Here is a 19,859-nt window from a genome sequence, read left to right on the forward strand (position 1 = left end):
TTATAATGGAGGCCACAAATTTATTGTCTCATAACAAGCTAAACAGAAAGGGGCTAATCTCCTCCTACAAATCTACCCATCAAACAGTTCAGTTTCCATGGTGGACAAAATGGTGTCACATGATAAACTGAGCATAAATCTTTGTTAGCTGCTCTCTGCTCAGACCAGCATGGCAAACTGGGGGGAAAGAAGGAGAAGTGGTGGTCCCCTTGTCTCGCACCTGGATCTGACCCTAGCTGCCAAGATCCCCAAACCCTTTCCTTATAAGAGGGGAATTCCATCCTGACACCAACCCATGGACATTTTGGACTTTGGGGTCTTTGGACTACACTGGCCCTTAACATTCTCTCTGCTCCAACATTTATACAGGCTTTGCACAGGAATAGGATTTGGCCAAATGACCCATAACTCCAGATGAGCACGCAACATAAATCAGTAGAAAACAAGTGTGCTTATGTATACTAAAAAAGTCTGTGTAAGTGTAATCCCCCACCCCACTTGAGTTTGCCAACTTCTGGAGCTCTGAACTGGGGCTATAAGGAGCTCTAGCGAAAGCCAGATTGTTGCCAATCCCCTTTGCCCCATTTCTACTAGCATTCTTAGAACCAGGAGTCGGGGACAGAAGAAACTATACAGCCCTGCTGGAGCCAATAGGGAGGTTTCTGCATGATCCGGACAAACAGTGCACTGGACCAATGGCAAGGTAAGACTACACGGCCCCAAGGCCACAGCCTGGCTTTTACAGAGAGAGAGTTTAGTTTCAGTTTTGGTTTGGAAGCTGGGAGAGAAACAGTGCCATTCAGGGAGTCCCTGCTAAATGCCCATTCTTTCCCAAAGGGAGTTCCTGCACTGCTCTGAGATTCTAGCTATTCAGATCAGACAGCTCCAGCACTGTAGTGACCAGCACCCAGCAAAGAGAGAGCTCTGACTCAGCACCAACTACCAAGAGCCAGCTGAGACTTCAGGAAGATTCCAGACTAGTAGAATCATTGAGCCTGGTTGGAATTAGGAGGGGACCCAGCACCCAAGGGTCAAATGAAAAGAAAGGTGTCTTTTGTTGAAGCTGGCCAACACCACAACACTGCAACATTCCCTCTCTGGACACTCACCCTCAACCTCCATGTGCCTCAGGATGGTGTCAGGGAGATGGGTAGTATTAAAGGAGTTTGTGAGTGTTAGGAAGTACAGAATTGGCTTATTAAGCAATGGTTATTACTTATTGGCTAACCTAAATCCTTTCCTTCTCCAGATCCTATTTTCCTGTTCCCAGTAAAGTCACTCCCTCTGTTATTTTGGGTGTGACATTCCTTTGTTGGAGTTTGTTTTATTTCTTTTATAGCCCCCTGTATTCCAGGTTTACATGCCCTGTTACCTAGTCATATTGTTGCTTTTTCTCAAGGGACAGCACCCTGTGTATATGGCACAGTGAGGAGTCACTTTGAATGAAGGCACCAAGAAAAAAAAACCTAGGACCCAACCCATGCAAAGAAAGTTGAGAAGCTGCTCAAGACATTGGTGATAGCAAGCACCAGGGAGAGAAAAGGGAGGAAGCTTAAGCTATGATTTAAGGGAGGGGCTACATAAGAAATGTGTGATTAATCTCAGAGAATGTGCAACTAAAAATTCAGGTTTATACCTCACAAGACAGGAATCTTTCAAAGAGATACAAACTTGTTTTACATAAGCAGACAGAAGTTCTCTTAATGCTTCAGCATAGTTTATGACTGTATGTATCTCCATATGTCTTTTCTAAAATCAACCTCAAAGTGAATGCTAGACATCTTAAATGGAAAACTTAAACTAGTCTAATTCACTTTCTTCTGAAATGTCAATGAATGAACTTTTAGAAAAAGATACTTCAGTTTATGGAAGACCTCCCTTTCAATATCAGTTAAGTAACATTACTCCTGAAAATTGGCTCTAAAATGGTTATAATCACCTTTTAAACAATCTAACATTATATAAGATTTGGATAAAATGGTGTAATAAAAATATATTATAACACAATAGATATTCCATTGTCCTCCCACACTGGAATTATGGTTTGAACTGACCTTGAGAATTGGGGGTGGGGGAGAGGGGAGCGATAGCTCAGTGGTTTGAGCTTTGGCCTGTCTAAACCCAGGGTTGTGAGTTCAATCCTTGAGGGGGCCATTTAGGGATCTGGGGCAAAAATTGGGGATTGATCCTGCTTTGAGCAGGGTGTTGAACTAGATGACCTCCTGAGGTCCCTTCCAACCCTGATATTCTATGATTCTATGATACTGTATGAAAAATGGAATTGTAAAGTCAAGGATAATGAAGAGGAATCGCATGCCATGTAGTCAAGTCTATTATTGTTTCTTTTCCTATTTCTGCTAGTTTCAGGGGCTAATGAGGCCACTGAGTGAAAATCTGAATTCTAAGCTAACAAAGACTACATAGCCAAAATATCGGTAGGTATCCCTAATTGGCCTGCTTGATGCGGGCATAGGCCAGGGCCACAAAGGTATTTAGACTCCTAACTTCCATTGATTTGAGGATCAGGGCCCTAGCCACTGTGATCCATGCATTTGTCACCTCCAGACTGAATTACTGTAATTCATTGTATGTGAAACTGGATGAGAAAATGTGAAACCTACAGCATTTCTACAAATGCATAGGCCTCCAGTTGGTTCAAAATGCAGCTGCCAACTCTATGGTTTGATTGCTGTGAACACATCAAGCCTGTGCTCCAGTCTTTCCACTGGCTCCCAGTCAGCTTTCAGTTTAAAGTCTTCATCCTAATCTTCAAAGCAATTATGGACCAAGCCCAGTTACTTTAAAGATTTAATTTCAGTTGATGAGTTGCTGACACAATTGTGTTCTTCTGAGAAAAGGCAGATTTCAAAGCTCTGGATGAAAGACATGAGAGCTGAGGACCAAATATTCTTGGTCAAGGGGATCCAGCAATAAAAGAAATTTACAGTAATTAGACGACTCCAGAATCAGGCCATGAGTAGTAAACACTGTAAAATCTTCCTCTGTGGAAAAAAAGCCTTTCCATAACAAAAATGACAACATTATCCCCCCTTCAAAAAAAAAAAAACCAAACAAAAATGAAAAAGAAAAAAAAACAACCATACAAATAAATGAACCAAACTAACAACAACAACAACAACAAAAAGGAATGGAAGAAACAAACAAAGAAAAAACTGCCCTACCGTAAACAAAGCTACTATATCCCATAAAGGCAAAAGATCCAGATTCCATGAAATTCACTCGGCACTTTACTATTAATAAGCAATACTACATAAAGAGGAAGATAGATGAAAGATTTCTCTGAAGCATCAAGGTGTGGACGGACCAAGGATCTGACTTGCAATTCCTATGGATCTGATCTCTACATTTCTATGAATTTTTTCTCTTCCAGTGTTCTTTCTTTGTGTGTTTTATTTCTATACAGAAAATTGCTTGCTAAAAATAATGGAAAATTGCTAGATACAGGAACAATAGTATGCAATAGATTTATGATTACAAGTGCAAATGTGTATAGATGTATCACTTGATTGGTGTGATTCTTGGTGTATGGCAGTGGTTCTCAACCAGGGGACGTGTATCCCTGGAAATATGCAGAGGTCTTCCAGGGAGTTCTCAACTCATCAAATCAGTGGTTCTTAACCAGGGATACGTGTACCCCTGGGAGTACACAGAGGTCTTTCAGGGAGTACATCAATTCATCTATATATTTGTCTAGTTTTACAACAGGCTACATAAAAAGCACTAGCAAAGTCAGTACAAACTAAAATTTCATACAATTTGTTTATGCTGCTCTATATACTCTGAAATGTAAGTACAATATTTATATTCCAATTAATTTATTTTATAATTGTATGGTAAAAATGAGAAAGTAAGCAATTTTTCAGCAATATTCTGCTGTGAACGTGTATTTTTATGTCTGATTTTGTAAGCGAGTAGTTTTTAAGTGAGGTGAAACTTGGGATAAGCAAGACAAATAAGTCTCCTGAAAGGGGTACAGTAGTCTGAAAAAGTTGAGAACCACTGGTGTATGGGACCATGTATCACAAAGGTAGGCTCACCTGAGTGGCTAGACAGATCAGAGTACTCAAGGGAACTCTCTGTGACTCCATGTTGAGGCTGTTATAGCAGCAGAGGAGTTTACACTTGATAATTGGTTGGTGAAATCTAAGTATAGAACTCACAGCCAATTTGGGGTTTGTGCCCTTGTTCATAACAGTCTGCCCTGAGGTTGGTACTCACACTCATGAGTTAGTGCAGGCAGCTTGACAAACCCTATTGAAGCTTTCATTTTATTGTATCTCCTTAAAAGAAAGTAGTATATAGTGTCCCATTGTGTGTATCAATGATGGTGCTTGAAAATAAAAAAAACTACTATCTTTCAGAAGAGGACATGTAAAATCCCCATCAATAATAATGAAATAGTGTCTCTAACTTCCCATTTAGGATGCTCAAAATGTTTCCCAGACTTTTTTTTAAATAATGCTGTACTTTTAAAATACAGATTTATTTTCCTTTTTGTCCACTTTATTCCTCTTCCCAGCCCATGACTCATTTTCCTTCAGTTGGTACCTTCCACAAAAGTACAAGGTGCTGGTTTCCCTTGTCATCTTTAATGAAAAATCTTTACCTAAGCAGGTTTCTCACCTATATTCAGTTCCAGAGACTTCAGCCCTCCACCTTTTCATTGAAAGACCCATCTTTCTCACCTGGTTTCTGTCTAATGATGGATACCAAAGATGGCTTCAGTCTTTGTTTATATTTCCCAAAGTTCAATGAACTTGTTTCAAGTGGCAGGATGACCTCATGCTGTTATTCCCTCTCTGTGGGCATCCCATCCACCTGTATGATTTCTATGTAAATGCGGCTTCCCATTGTTTCTGTTTCCCCCATTTTTAATTTACATAGGGGACAGTAGATAGCTATGCCATTCCCTCTGGTCTGGCCAGACCGCACAATCTAATATCAATGAGTATCCATAATTCCTTACATACTGTCAATACATACATTTCACAATTATGTTAATCACTATTAGCTTTCAGAAAAGATCTCCCGCTATACACTCTTATAATATAGTAATATTGTATACAGTCAGTTGATTCAATTGCTTATCACTTGAGGTTCAGAACCCCATCTTTATAAACAAGTAACCTTTTGAAATGGATTCATCTGGAGGTTTACCTCAGAGTAACATTTATTCAAGCTGTGAGGAAGGTGACATGGAATCTAGTGTGGACGGAAGCTCCATATGATATTGCCTGTATATGAACCCATGGTTCACCCGCATCTTGAATACTGTGTGCAGATGTGGTCACTCCATCTCAAAAAAAATATACTGTAATTGGAAAAGGTTCAGAAAAGGGCAACACAAATTATTAGGGATATGGAATGGCTTCCTTATGAAGAGAGATTAATAAGTCTGGGACTTTTCATCTTGGAAAAGAGTCAACTAAGGCCAGAGGATATTTTGAAGGCTAAGACTATAACAGAGTTCAAAAAAAGAACTAGATAAATTCATGAAGGATAGGTCCATCAATGGTTATTAGGCAAGATGGGCAGGAATGGTGTCCCTAGCCTCTGTTTGCCAGAAGCTGGGCATGGGCGACAGGGGATGGATCACTCAATGATTGCCTGTTCTGTTCATTCCCTCTGAAACACCTAGCAATTCTTCAACAAAAAAACCCTACAAAAACAGACTTCAACAAGAAACTGCAGAACTGGAATTAATTTGCAAACTGGACACCATCAAATTAGGCCTGAATAAAAACTGGGAGTGGATGGGTCACTACAAAAAGTAATTTTCCCTCTGCTGATACTCACACCTTCTTGTCAACTGTTGGAAATTGGCAATGTCCACCTTGATTGCATTGGCCTCATTAGCACTACAAAAGTAATCAACTGTTGAGAATAGGCCACTTCCACCTTAACTGAATTGTCCTCGTTAGCACTGACCCCCCACTTGGTAAGGAAACTCCCATCTTTTCATATACATACTGCTTACTGTATTTTTCATTCCTTGCATCTGATGAAGTGGGTTTTAGCCCACGAAAGCTTATGCTCAAATACATTTGTTAGTCTCTGCGGTGCCACAAGGACTCCTTGTTGTTTTTACAAATTGTCTGTTTCTTACCACCTCTTTCCCCTGCTGCCTTGATGCTCCTGTTTCTGCTTATATGTTAATATGGATCTTTGTTGTCTTTGCCTGAATATCAGGATAGGGTCAAAGAATCAAATACACATTAAGATAGGCCTGTTTAACAGCTCCCACTGACATACTTGGTTTACACATACTTCAGTCAAAATTCCAGCATATATTCATAACTCAATACACATCACACACAATGAGTTTTTAGTTTCTAATGATACCTCACATGGAATATTTTGTACAAATATTATGATAACATGTGGTAGGGTGTGAATACAGGGGTACTTGGGTGTCACACACTCCCCTTCTTCCTGCACCTCAGGTTAACTCTTTGCTGAGGCACAGCCCAGAGTTCTGTCTTTTCAGATTTTTCAGAAAGTATTACGCAGAATTAAAACCCTGGGGCTATTATAGGTAGAACCCTGTATGAAGGTGTTAATAGTTCCCAGGAAACTTCAGAGAAAAAGTTCTATTCATTTTCTTAGTAAACACACTACGTTTAATGCACACACAAAAATGTAAAAAGTTCTTTGAAAACCATGAATAACTTTTAAACAAAATTTGTTAGGCAGTAAATCTACTGGTGGTTCTTATACAGACTTCCCCACTTTGTTGCTATTATATACATTTAAATATAAGGTTTGGACATAACATTTATATTTCTGTACTTTAGCACACACATATAAACACATTCCCCTTTGACCTTCTTTTAGAAATGATATCTAAGTCTTTGTAGAGTAACCATAATATGTAACGTGTCACCTGGACACTTTAGAGCTGAAGAAGAGTGGCAACCTCTCATTTCTTTTCCAAACTCTTCAGAACCTTGTCAGCAAACAGATCTTCTGGGGTCTACACAGCTACCAACATTCCAGCCTTTGGTTAATTATTGACTAGTCCTCAGTTACTGGTGAAACAGTTATCTGTAGTCAGTATCCCAAAGTAGTACAGATTCTGGGATCAGCATTTGAATATCTATTCTCTAGATCTCAATAAGATCTCATTCTACATAGCACTATCTTTTTCCCATAAGCCCAGCTAAGTAAGATGATTTACATACCCTCACCTCAATTAGCTCTCCCTAGTTCTCTTTTTAAACGAGGCAGAATCCAAGTTTAGAGCAGATAGCAGATAGCTAAATGTAAGATTTAGAGGCTCAGTAGTCTTTAGATATAACAAATGCTTCCCTCCCTCTGTCTTGTAAATCCATAAAACACACAGTGGTGGACCAAACATTATTCCATTGGGGAGCGTCCCTAGTAAATAAAGGTGGAATGGCACTCACCTGTGTCCAAAGTAGTACACTGACTGGAATGCAGCCCTCTCAGCAGACACTGTTCTTAGTCCTGCATCAATTAGACACTGAGTCCACAGGGTTGTCTTTAAATTCTATATTTATATTCCTCCATCCCTGAACTCTGATTGGCTCAACTCTCATATAGCGAATGTGTGGGAGTTGCAACACTCCTTGTTCACAATGAAACTTTCCTATACAGCTTCACCAAACAGCTATTGAGCATGTCTAGTAACTGCCCCACCCTACTTCTGAATGTTTCTGGGCCCTTCTAGCTGAGTTGCCCCACTGTGACATACTTGGGCACAATTCAGATGGGGGGCTGTGTTACCCCAGCCCTGCAAGATTGAGTGCCTTACAATGCCTTGTTGTAGTAGCTCCCACCTGGGCCTCTCACAAACAACCTTCCAACATGTAAGTCACACCTTGAGTGTCTGTGTGTAACTGCAGGCTACCAGCTACACCATGGCTCTTACCAGCCTTGGTTATGCTGCCGGCTGACCCAGAAATGTATTTCCTGAACTGCCTAGCCCTCTCCTGGAAAGTACAAATAAATTAAGTCAGTTATTTCTTGAAGGGAATAATATGCCAGTTCATTACCTTACATAGTTACCAGACCCTTCAACTTAAACACACTGAATGAGATAAAACAATAAAACAAGTTTATTAACTACAAAGAGAGAGATTTTAAGTGAATATAAGTAATGAGTCATAAAAGTCTGAAATGGTAACTAGAAAAATAAAGATAAAAAACTTACTAGTGTCTACTTAAGAAATTATCTTAGCTGCAAAGCAAATTCTCACCACATGCTCCATCAGAATATTGACCAGACTTTCAGGTCAATCTTTGTACAAGATTCCAATGGCTGTTTCCTTTTATCTTCTCAAGTACAGAGAATGAGGTGGGCAGGAAGAAAGAGGGGGGGGGGGGTCCCATAGGGTGTGTTTTACCCTCGTGAAAAACATTTCCAGCTGAGAAAAGACAATGAGTCTGTGTGGAAGGATGGAAGGATGTTCGCTGCTGGGTTTTTTTCACCTGGTTGAACTTTCTTTGATTTCCTTCCCTGCTGGATGACTTTATTTACTGCTTAAATACAGATTAAGGTAAGCACACATTCCTTTGTTTAGGACAGACCTGTTTGCCAACTTCCACTTGGACAGGGCTGTGGGGTTTGGAACATATGTTAATAACATCATACAGGAGACTCTTATGATGTCACATATAATGTTGCCACACATATTTTATCAGGACAATACCGGCCTGCAAATTATGAGTTTTCAGATGATACCTTACAAGTCATACCTTTTACAAAGATTAGGGTGTGAGTACAGGGGCATATTCCATCACACCTGCCCTTCCCCCTGCATGTGTAGAGGTAAAGGGTACTCCAAACAAAAATCCATATCTTCTCCCCCTTTCTTTGGACTAAAATGAATCAAATGCTGCATTATAAAGTGTGTGGGTGCAATAGCACATGTGGAGTTTGTGGAGTATGGGGAGATTTTGGCAAACCAGTAAAGTGCCTAAAAGCACTGTTGTTTACTGGTAATAGTAGTCAAGTTAGCAGGTTGTACTGAACCACTCTGGCTTATTGCTAAAAGTAGCCAATTCAGCAGATCGTAAATTGGTCATGCAGCGGCCTCAGCTTAACCACGCCACGAGAGGAGGGGAGGTTGGGTGCCACAGACAAAGCAGCTTGACCCCACATCTTTCCTGCTAAGAATGTTGAAATTGCTGATCTATGTATTTTAGAAAAACAGGAAGTCTGTCTATATGTGCCCCCGGGAATGTTTGTCAGGGCCTGTCATAAATATAAAGGAAAGGGTAACCATCTTTCTGTATACAGTGCTATAAAATCCCTCCTGGCCAGAGGCAAAACCCTTTCATCTGTAAAGGGTTAAGAAGCTAAGGTAACCTTGCTGGCACCTGACCCAAAATGTCCAATGAGGAGACAAGATACTTTCAAATCTGGAGCGAGGGGGGACAAAGGATTTTTGTCTGTCTGTGCAATGCTTTTGCCAGGAACAGATCAGGAATGCAAGCCTTCCAACTCCTGTAAAGTTAGTAAGTAATCTAGCTAGAAAATGTGTTAGATTTTCTTTTGTTTAATGGCTTGTAAAATAAGCTGTGCTGGAGGGAATGTGTATTCCTGTTTTTGTGTCTTTTTGTAACTTAAGGTTTTGCCTAGAGGGATTCTCTATGTTTTGAATCTGATTACCCTGTAAAGTATTTACCATCCTGATTTTGCAGAAGTGATTTTTACCTTTTCTTGAAATAAAATTCTTCTTTTAAGAACCTGATTGATTTTTCACTGTTCTTAAGATCCAAGGGTTTGGGTCTGGGTTCACCTATACCAATTGATGAGGATATTATTATCAAGCCTCCCCCAGGAAAGGGGGTGTAGGGCTTGGGGTGATATTTTGGGGGAAGACGTCTCCAAGTGGTCTCTTTCCCTGTTCTTTGTTTAAAACGCTTGGTGGTGGCAGCATAGGGTTCAAGGACAAGGCACATTTTGTACCTTGGGGAAGTTTTTAACCCAAGCTGGTAAGAATAATCTTAGGGGGTCTTTCATGCAGGTCCCCACATCTGTACCCTAGAGTTCAGAGAGGGGAAGGAACCTTGACAGGGCCCCAAGGTATGGACACTCTGGAAAAAAAACAACATATCTGGTAAACTGATGACCACACGGAAATCTCTTGCTTGATCTCTAAAAACTGCTTGCTTAGCAAGTTTATTTTAAGAGATATGTCATTACGTTACTAATGTATAAATAAGGGGAAAAGTTTGAGGTAACCGGTCTTCTCAGAAAGGAATTCTTCAGGGATGCTCCCTCTGGATCGATCTTGTGGTCCCCACTGGCAGACAGAAGCTTGGCCAGCAGAAGCCTATTATGGTGCCACTCGAAGGCCACACTCAGCTTCAGTAATTATTGAGAGTTGGAGGAGTTTTACTAACCTGTTGCGGACGTGTGTTAGTGCTTGAGACTAAGTAAAGTTTAGCTTTAAGTGAAAGCACTCTTGTGTTGTCCTGTTTGTGCCAGCTGTCTATCGGTCAAACGGCTGTGTCTCCCTTGATTTATTTCCTGACACCACCTTGCACAGAGTAAAAGTTACCAAGAGCTTTGGGTTGAAAGAACCCTGGGTAACACTTCATATGTAATAGCAATAGATCTGTGACTTCCCATCCTCATCTAGAGCAGATTAGGTAGCAAATTTAAAATCAAATGTCTGGGTGCCTGATAGCCACAGCTGTAAGTGTGCCACTTACTGGTCAGTTGCAGACTATGTTCCTTTATAAAAGTTTACACATGTTGGGTGGAAGAATAGTCCCATGGAAAGTTCACTGCACAATTAAGAACATACATGTGTCATAAATATAAAGGGAAGCGTAAACCCCTTTAAAATCCCTCCTGGCCAGAGGAAAAATCCTCTTACCTGTAAAGGGTTAAGAAGCTAAAGGTAACCTCGGTGGCACCTGACCAAAATGACCAATGAGGAGACAAGATACTTTCAAAAGCTGGGAAGAGGAGGGTCTGTGTCTGTATGTGTGATGCTTTGGCCAGGGACAGAACAGGAATGGAGTCTTAGAACTTAGTAAGTAATCTAGCTAGGTATGTGTTAGATTATGATTTCTTTAAATGGCTGAGAAAATAACTGTGCTGAATAGAATGAATATTCCTGTCTGTGTGTCTTTTTTGTAACTTAAGGTTTTGCGTAGAGGGATTGTCTATGTTTTGAATCTAATTACCCTGTAAGGTATCTACCATCCTGATTTTACAGAGGTGATTCCTTTACTTCTATTAAAAGTCTTCTTGTAAGGAAACTGAATGCTTTTTCATTGTTCTAAGATCCAAGGGTTTGGGTCTGTGGTCACCTATGCAAATTGGTGAGGATTTTTACCAAACCTTCCCCAGGAAGTGGGGTGCAAGTGTTGGGAGGATTTTGGGGGGAAAGATGTGTCCAAACTACGTTTCCCAGTAAACCCAGATAAAGTTTGGTGGTGGCAGTGGAAATCCAAGGGTAAAATAATTTTGTACCTTGGGAAAGTTTTAACCTAAGCTGGTAAAAGTAAGCTTAGGAGGTTTTCATGCAGGTCCCCACATCTGTACCCTAGAGTTCAGAGTGGGGAAGGAACCTTGACAACATGTCGAACGAATGTATAGCATCCTTAATCTTTTTCTTAAACTTAAAATTCTCCATGGATTAAAGCTAAACTCATGCCAAGCCATTCAGCCTGGAGAAACTAGAAAATTCTTTGTTGATTTTCATTGAGAAAGAAAAATTTCATTTAACAGGCATGAAAATGTTAACTCACTAACATTACTAAAGGGATGCAACTCCCAAATGCCAGTACTCATTCACCTTCTGAAACACTCCCATAATCAATAGTTGGGGGATATGGGACTCAGGCTTAGCCTCTGCCCCAAAATGATGTCGATAAGATTGAAATGGAGGAGAAAGAGGACCTGGAATTATATAGAAAATTTGGGCATTTCTTTTAAGTGTCTAAGTACCATTTTAGGAGCCTAACTTTAGGCACCCAGTTTTGAAAATCTTCCATGATTTTGTGTTTCCTTATTCTAGGTGAGCATGAAAGCAGGAGTGGTGAAATAGCATAATAAGACTATACTCACAGAGCTTCTAGCTCACTTAGGGTCAAGAGGTATAGGTTCACAATTTTGTTCTCAACTTTACAAACACAAGAGGCTAAAAGCAACCCTGTAATAACCCCAATAATCTTCATGGGGTTATACCAGGTATGAAATTGGCCCTTTAAATTTGGTATGTGAAAATACTATGAAAAATTACCAACAAAGACAACCAAGCAAAAAAAGCAGGCCCCGCAGAGTTCAGAATTAGTTATGCTAAAGCCAACATTCTTGAAATCATCAAGCAGGAATAATCACATTAGAAGGCAAAAATATCAAGAAATAGAACAGCTCATCTACCTGAGCAGCACCAGGTTGGCCAATGGAAACCTTAAGAAGGAAGTGACGTCAAGGATAGGAAAGGCATCCACAGCATTTACTAAACTTAATAATGTAGAAATCAAAGATACATGGAACAATCAGAATCGGAACAAAACTGAGAATTTTCAATTCAAATTAATCTCAGTGCTAACATATGGCTGTGAGATCTGAAGATCTACTAAGATGTTAGTCAAAGAAATAGATGCCTTCAAAAACCAGTGCTTATGAAAAATTATGATCATTGGTTCGAAAGACTTCATTACCAATAAAAAAGTTCTTTCCACCAGAAACAGAAAGAAGTACTGGACATATTTGGGGCATGTACAATACACAGATTCCCACATGATGCTGTCGAGTGGAAACCAACTGGTATGAGGAAACAAGAGCATTCAAGAGAATCCTTAAGAAGAACCCTTAGAAGGGAGGGCAGAACAGCTGATCTCAGCACCACTGAGCAGAAGAAAGCAAAAGCAAATGACAGAGAGGAATGTAAAAGACTAATTGCTGCCCTGAGCGCCAACACTGGCTCAGTAACTATGTAATGTAAAGCACATGCCATGCCTGTACATAAAGTGAGGCACAAAATATTTAAAGTATTGGTCATTTAATATATTAATTTATTTAAATTTATTAAAAATTCATAAACCCAAAACTCTGAGTGCATGTACAAAATATTAATAGATGATCCATGAATGTAATGAAATAATGTGATATACAGCTCAAAGCCACAGAAAGCTACTTTGTAAGAGGGGAATTACTGCATATTGTAAGCCCCAGGACTCTCCAAAGATTGTTTTTTTGTTTTGTTTTGTTTTTGTTTCCTCTGACCTTACCTGGTAACAGTAAACCTGTGGAAAATAACTTTTTTCTCAAACATGCAAGGTAGCTTTTTATAAACCTTCCCTCCCTCCCCCCAATCCCACACTCCCTTACTTGGCATGCCTAACAGGAGTGCAGTGTCTACTCTAAAATATCTTGTTATTAGGATGGAGCTTTATGGTCCATTAGGTTAGTTCAATGCAAAACACAGATTTATTTGAAGAGGCTTCAATCAGAAAATTTGAAAAGCAGCTTACCATCTCAAGCCTTTAAAAAAAAATCATCTGACCTGATGAGACAAATCAAGACCACAGTGGTGATTTAATGGAGCAATCGGCAACATGTCAGATCTGATTGATGTGTCCCTTCAGAAACCTGACAGGTGATTTGATCCTCCTTGGTGCAGACAAATCTTCCCCTGAAGACCCTATCGCTAACACAAGCTGTGGAAAGACTTTTCTAGTCAACTGTCTTTTATTTTGTCCTTGAATTGAGGTGATTTTTTTTGTTCAACCCTTTTGCTTTGATTTGAATAGTATTGTCCAGACCTAAAGATGTTATTTATGACATAGCATAGCACTTACCTTTCAAAATGTCAAATGTTTAGTCAGGTAGTAAAAAGCTGTTTCTCTGTTAAGGCTAAGGAAGTAATAATGTAATTTTCACAAAACACTAGTTTTAATAGCCAAGAATGTGTTTTTTAAAAAATGAAATTTATACTTCGTACAGAATCAAGGAGCACATAGTTATCTTCTAGTCTGGGCTTTTAGCTGAGCTGATATGGAATGACCGCAGAGAAAGGCAGAGTGCAAATAACAAGCACAAATCAATTGGGTGCTCATTTTAATTCAAAAGGGATACAAATCATTCCACTCTAAGTGATCATTTGGTTGTACAAAGTGTGTATTTTTGAAAGCTTTATTGAAAAGTGTCATAAATATTATATTTTTAGCTTCTGTCAATGTAAACTACATGAGTTTCTTTGTTGCCTCCGAATCTGTATATTTTAAAAGCTCCCAGTCCTCTCTGCTTTCACAGTTCATTCTCAGCCTTCTCTATAGAAATCATTTTCATGCTTAAGTATATATCTTAATTTGATGTACCAGGCTACAAATGCACAACTGTTGTAAGCACTAATAGAGATTGCCCTATTAAGCCAGGAACATCATAAAATATTATAAATAATTTGCAGTATACATTAATATTTATTATACAACATTTTTATATTAATGTTTATATAATACTGGGTATATAGTATAAACAAATATAAATAAACATTTCATAAATGAGCATGTTCCTTAGAATCAAATTAGTAGCATAGATTCTTCCCTGTGTCAGGGCAACTTTGCTTCTCTCCGCTGATGCAAAGTAGCCCTACAACTGGCAACGCTGGGAAGGGAAGGATCACTCCTGTGTAGAGGGATCCTCTGAGGACATAGAATTGATCTAATGGTGACTACACCACCTCCTCTTCCTGTGATTAACATACAAGCTGTTGCTGTGGAAAAGGGGGGCCTGACTCCAGCAATGTCTAGCTGTTCTAACAGTAGTCATTGCAATTAGCAACCAACATTGCTTAGAGCAGACTGCAGGGACAACTTGGAACCAGTCTGGCATACATATGGCCCAGGGTCAGAAGAGCTCAAAGGTGGATTATTGTTTCATATTCTCTTTGTGTATATAAAGTCTGCTGCAGTTTCCACGGTATGCATCCGATGAAGTGAGCTGTAGCTCACGAAAGCTCATGCTCAAATAAATTGGTTAGTCTCTAAGGTGCCACAAGTACTCCTTTTCAAATTTGCCTTTGACTCTTTGAGTTGACCTGTATGCTCTTTAGCTGCAGCCTGTGACCAGGACCATTGTCTATACTAATATGTGCTCAAAAGCCAGATACAATAACAAGGGTGGTGAGAACCTGTGTATTACATATATTAATTTCTATTTCACATATGTTTGCAAGGAAGTAATTTCTGTTAAAAAGCCTCATGCTTGTAGAGAGAATTGGGAAGAGAATGCCAAAACACATTTCCTTCTCAAAATCAGGTCTACATGGTGTTTATTTTTCTTTGTGGAGTATAAGAAAAAGTCTGTTTAACCTCTGAGAAATTGAACAAGGTAATCATTTGTAATGCATTAGCAGTAATATGAAAGTTCATATAAAGTATGCGTGATCTGAATCATGAGCCTGGTAAGGTCACATCTTTTTAATGATGTCAATTAGCAATTAAAATTAACTCAAGGGGGTTATTTGTGGAGGAGGGGAGCTAATCTTTAAATGTGCCCGTTGCAGAACTTGCATCCAATCCCAGTCTGACTGCTTTATTAGAATGTGTTTGGTGTGCTTCCCTAACAAAAATCAATTTTAACACCTCTCTGCAAACAATTTATTTTCTGTAATGATCATTTTCATTTTTAATTATAAACTTAATGTATCAGTGTAGCAAGAAACAATTGGAGATTAGAAGAATATGGTTTACTTTGAAAATGTACATGTAATTGAAAAGTGTTATTAATTGAATAATAATGGATTCAAAAATATATTATATTTTACTGTTATTAAAAACATTTATAAGTTACCCATCATCAGAATATCTAGACACACTGTATTGGCTTAAAATGAGTATTAAATATCCTACATAAGAAGAACAAAACACCATGATCCCTTGCTGCCCACATGTTTTAGAAAGAGAATGAATATGGAGCTGGTCAGTCAGCTAGAAACCTGTTTACTTCAATAGGGCCAGTATTTCACATCTAAAATTTAGTGTAATCATCTAGAAAAGGTCACAGCAAAGAAAAACAGCTGCAACCTTCTTCTGTCTATAGGGCTAGAGTCTGGAAGATGCTGAGTGCACTCAGCTGTCATGGATATCAGTAAGTGTTGGGTAATCCTCATTTACTAGTGTTGTATCATACAGAACAATTTCAATTTGGATTGAGTATGCATAGAGATTGCCAACATTTTGTGTACAACTAGAAAGTAGAACAAAACCCAAGAAAGTCCGTTGCCATAGTGTAAAAGGACAACATTGAGGGACAGTTATTTAATTTTTGCAAGTTAATTCAGCTCTCACCTTTGTTACTAATGGCATTTTTGCCTTACCTATAGGCAGAAAAGCTCAAAGGAGGACTGCCTTGTCAATACTCAATGTGAGGTATCCTGTCTTGACACCCTGTTGATGTATGTCACATATAGTATAGTTGTGAGGCTTAATGTTTGTGAAGTGCTTTGAGATTGTTTTATGAAAGACACCATAGAAGAGGAAAGTAGTTGTGAGTAACAATTTTGTTTGGAGGGATATTGTGCTAATTCAGGACGTAGTATATCCATCTCACTAAAGCATAGTTACTACTGACAGTTGGGCAAGAAAATAATCGTGGAACACTTGTTAATAGAAAAGCATGAATATGTTTGTATGTAAGAGCAATAACTTGTCCTGATATTATTGGAGACCCCCTCCCTTATAATATTTTATTTTTTATTAATTTTAATTAACATTTTACATTTTATTAAATTTAACTTTATTAAATACATTTTATAAATATGTTTTATACCTAATTTTTACATAAATATTTAGTATACATATTTGGTTAATGTAGCTTTGAGTCAAAAAGCCCCTGAAATTGTGCATATAGCAAAATAGGGAGATATGCTCCTATCTCTGTTGTACCTAGTGGTCTAGTAAACTGTGTATGAGACAACTTTCCAGGTATACCTAAAATTATAATCTACACTCTGACACTGACTCTGTCTGCAAATCAAGTATAGTCTTTGCATTTGGGAACAAAAAGGAGCTAATATTACTTACCTGCCTCCTAGGCACATCACGAGGATTAATTAATTAATGTTTGTATAGCTCTTTGAAGATGAAAAGCTCTGTTTAGGTACTAACTGTTATTTTTATGTGCTAAATGGTTATTGTATGGTGGTGCTTCTGGCAATGCAGCTGTTCAACTTGGAGTTACAGTATTTTTTTCTCTGTGTTTTAGGGTTCATGACACAGTGGGTGCAGTTGCTATAGACTGTGAAGGTAACATGGCTTGTGCAACATCAACTGGAGGCATCACAAACAAAATGGTTGGACGTGTTGGTGACACCCCAGTCATAGGTATGAAAAGATTTAGAACAATTAGCAAACAATAATAATATTCAAACACTTTTGGAACGCATACATGCTGATGGGAAAGCAAACTGGTTAAGGGAAAGTATAGACATGATGATTAAAATTGTGGTGACAGGTTTCAGAGGGGTAGCCGTGTTAGTCTGATCAGCAAAAAAAAAAAAAAAACAAGGAGTACTTGTGGAACCTTAGAGACTAACAAATTTATTTGAGCATAAGCTTTTGTGAGCTAAAACCCACTTCATCAGATGCATGCAGTGGAAAATACAGTAGGAAGATATATATGCACAGAGAACATGAAAAAATGGGTGTTGCCATACCAACTGTAATCAGTTAAGGTGGGTTATTATCAGCAGGAGGAAAAAAAACCTTTTGTAGTGATAATCAGGATGGCCCATTTCAAACAGTTGACAAGAAGGTGTGAGTAACGATAGGGGGAAAATTAGCATGGGGAAATAGTTTTTACATTGTGTAATGATCCATCCATTCCCAGTCTTTATTGAAACCTAATTTCATCCAGACCACATCACATGATCCATTGTCTACAGCCAAGCTCTAAGATACAACTGCATTTGCTCCAATCCCTCAGACTGAGACAAACACCTACAAGATCTCTATCAAGCTTTCTTACAACTAGTACAACTACAAAACCCACCTGCTGAAGTGAAGAAACAGATTGACAGAGCCAAAAGTGTACCCAGAAGTCACCTACTCCAGAACCGGCCCAACAAAGAAAGCAACAGAATGCCACTAACCATCACCTTCAGCCCCCAACTAAAACCTCTCCAGTGCATCATCAAGGATCTACAACCTACCCTGAAGGACGATCCCTCACTCTCACAGATCTTGGGAGACAGGCCAGTCTTCACTTACAGACAGCCCCCAACCTGAAGCAAATACTGACCAGCAACCACACAGCACACCACAAAAACACTAACCCAGGAGCCTATCCTTGCAAAAAAGCCCATTGCCAACTCTGTCCACATATTGATTCAAGGGACACCATCATAGGACCTAATTACATCAGCCACACCATCAGAGGCTCATTCACCTGCACATCTACCAATATGATATATGCCATCATGTGCCAGAAATGCCCCTCTGCCATGTACATTGGCCAAACCAAACAATCTCTACGCAAAAGAATAAATGGACACAAATCAGACGTCAAGAATTATAATATTCAAAAACCAGTCAGAGAACACTTCAACCTCCCTGGTCACTCAATTTCAGACCTAAAAGTCTCAATTCTCCAACAAAAAAACTCCAGAAACAGACTCCAATGAGAAACTGCAGAATTGGAATTAATTTGCAAACTGGACACCATTAAATTAGGCTTAAATAAAGACTGGGAGTGGATGGGTCATTAGACAAAGTAAAAACTATGCTAATTTTTCCCCTACTGTTACTCACACCTTCTTGTCAGCTGTTTCAAATGGGCCATCCTGATTATCACTACAGAAGTTTTTCTTGACTTTAGCAAAGCTTTTGACATGGTCTCCCACAGTATTCTTGCCAGCAAGTAAAGAAGTATGGGCTGGATGAATGGACTATAAGGTGGATAGAAAGTTGTCTAGATTGTCGGGCTCAACGGGTAGTGATCAATGGCTCCATGTCTAGTTGGCAGCCGGTATCAAGTAGAGTGCCCCAAGGGTCGGTCCTCGGGCCGGTTTTGTTCAGTATCTTCATAAATGATCTGGAGGATGGTATGGATTGCGCCCTCAGCAAGTTTACAGATGACACTAAACTGGGAGGAGAGGTAGATACGCTGGAGGGTAGGGATAGGATACAGAGGGACCTAAACAAATTAGAGGATTGGGCCAAAAGAAATTTGATGAGGTTCAACAAGGACAAGTGCAGAGTCCTGCACTTAGGATGGAAGAACCCCATGCACCGCTACAGACTAGGGACCGAATGGCTCAGCAGCAGTTCTGCAGAAAAGGACCTAGGGGTGACAGTGGATGAGAAGCTGGATATGAGTGAACAGTGTGCCCTCGTTGCCAAGAAGGCCAATGGCATTTTGGGATGTATATGTAGGGGCATTGCCAGCAGATCGAGGGACGTGATTGTTCCCCTCTATTCAACATTGGTGAATCCTCATCTGGAGTACTGTGTCCAGTTTTAGGCCCGACGTTACAAGAAGGATGTGGAAAAATTGGAAAGAGTCCAGCAGAGGGCAACAAAAATGATTAGGGGACTGGAACACATGACTTATGAGGAGAGGCTGAGGGAACTGGGATTGTTTAGTCTGCGGAAGAGAAGAATGAGGGGGGATTTGATAGCTGCTTTCAACTACCTGAAAGGGGGTTCCAAAGAGGATGGATCTAGACTGTTCTCAGTGGTAGCTGATGACAGAACAAGGAGTAATGGTCTCAAGTTGCAGTGGGGGAGTTTTAGGTTGGATATTAGGAAAAACTTTTTCACTAGGAGGGTGGTGAAACACTGGAATGTGTTACCTAGGGAGGTGGTGGAATCTCCTTCTTTAGATATTTTTAAAGTCAGGCTTGACAAAG

At 39.4% G+C, this 19,859-nt stretch overlaps 1 protein-coding gene across 9 annotated transcripts in view; it reads left to right on the forward strand.

The window, feature by feature from the left end:
- The window catches only part of LOC140908681 (isoaspartyl peptidase/L-asparaginase-like), a 240,900-nt gene that overhangs the window by 179,165 nt on the left and 41,876 nt on the right, over positions 1-19,859 (forward strand). For all 9 annotated transcript variants that reach the window (XR_012157954.1, XR_012157952.1, XR_012157953.1 and 6 more), the window contains exon 5: positions 17,216-17,334. Coding sequence is in view for 6 of the 9 variants with exons in the window: in XM_073336339.1 (XP_073192440.1) it covers positions 17,216-17,334 (119 nt within the window). In the remaining 3 variants the exon portion in view is untranslated. The remainder of the gene's footprint in view (positions 1-17,215; positions 17,335-19,859) is intronic.

The sequence above is a fragment of the Lepidochelys kempii genome, chromosome 3, assembly GCF_965140265.1.
Source record: "Lepidochelys kempii isolate rLepKem1 chromosome 3, rLepKem1.hap2, whole genome shotgun sequence".
Lineage (NCBI taxonomy): Eukaryota > Metazoa > Chordata > Testudines > Cheloniidae > Lepidochelys > Lepidochelys kempii.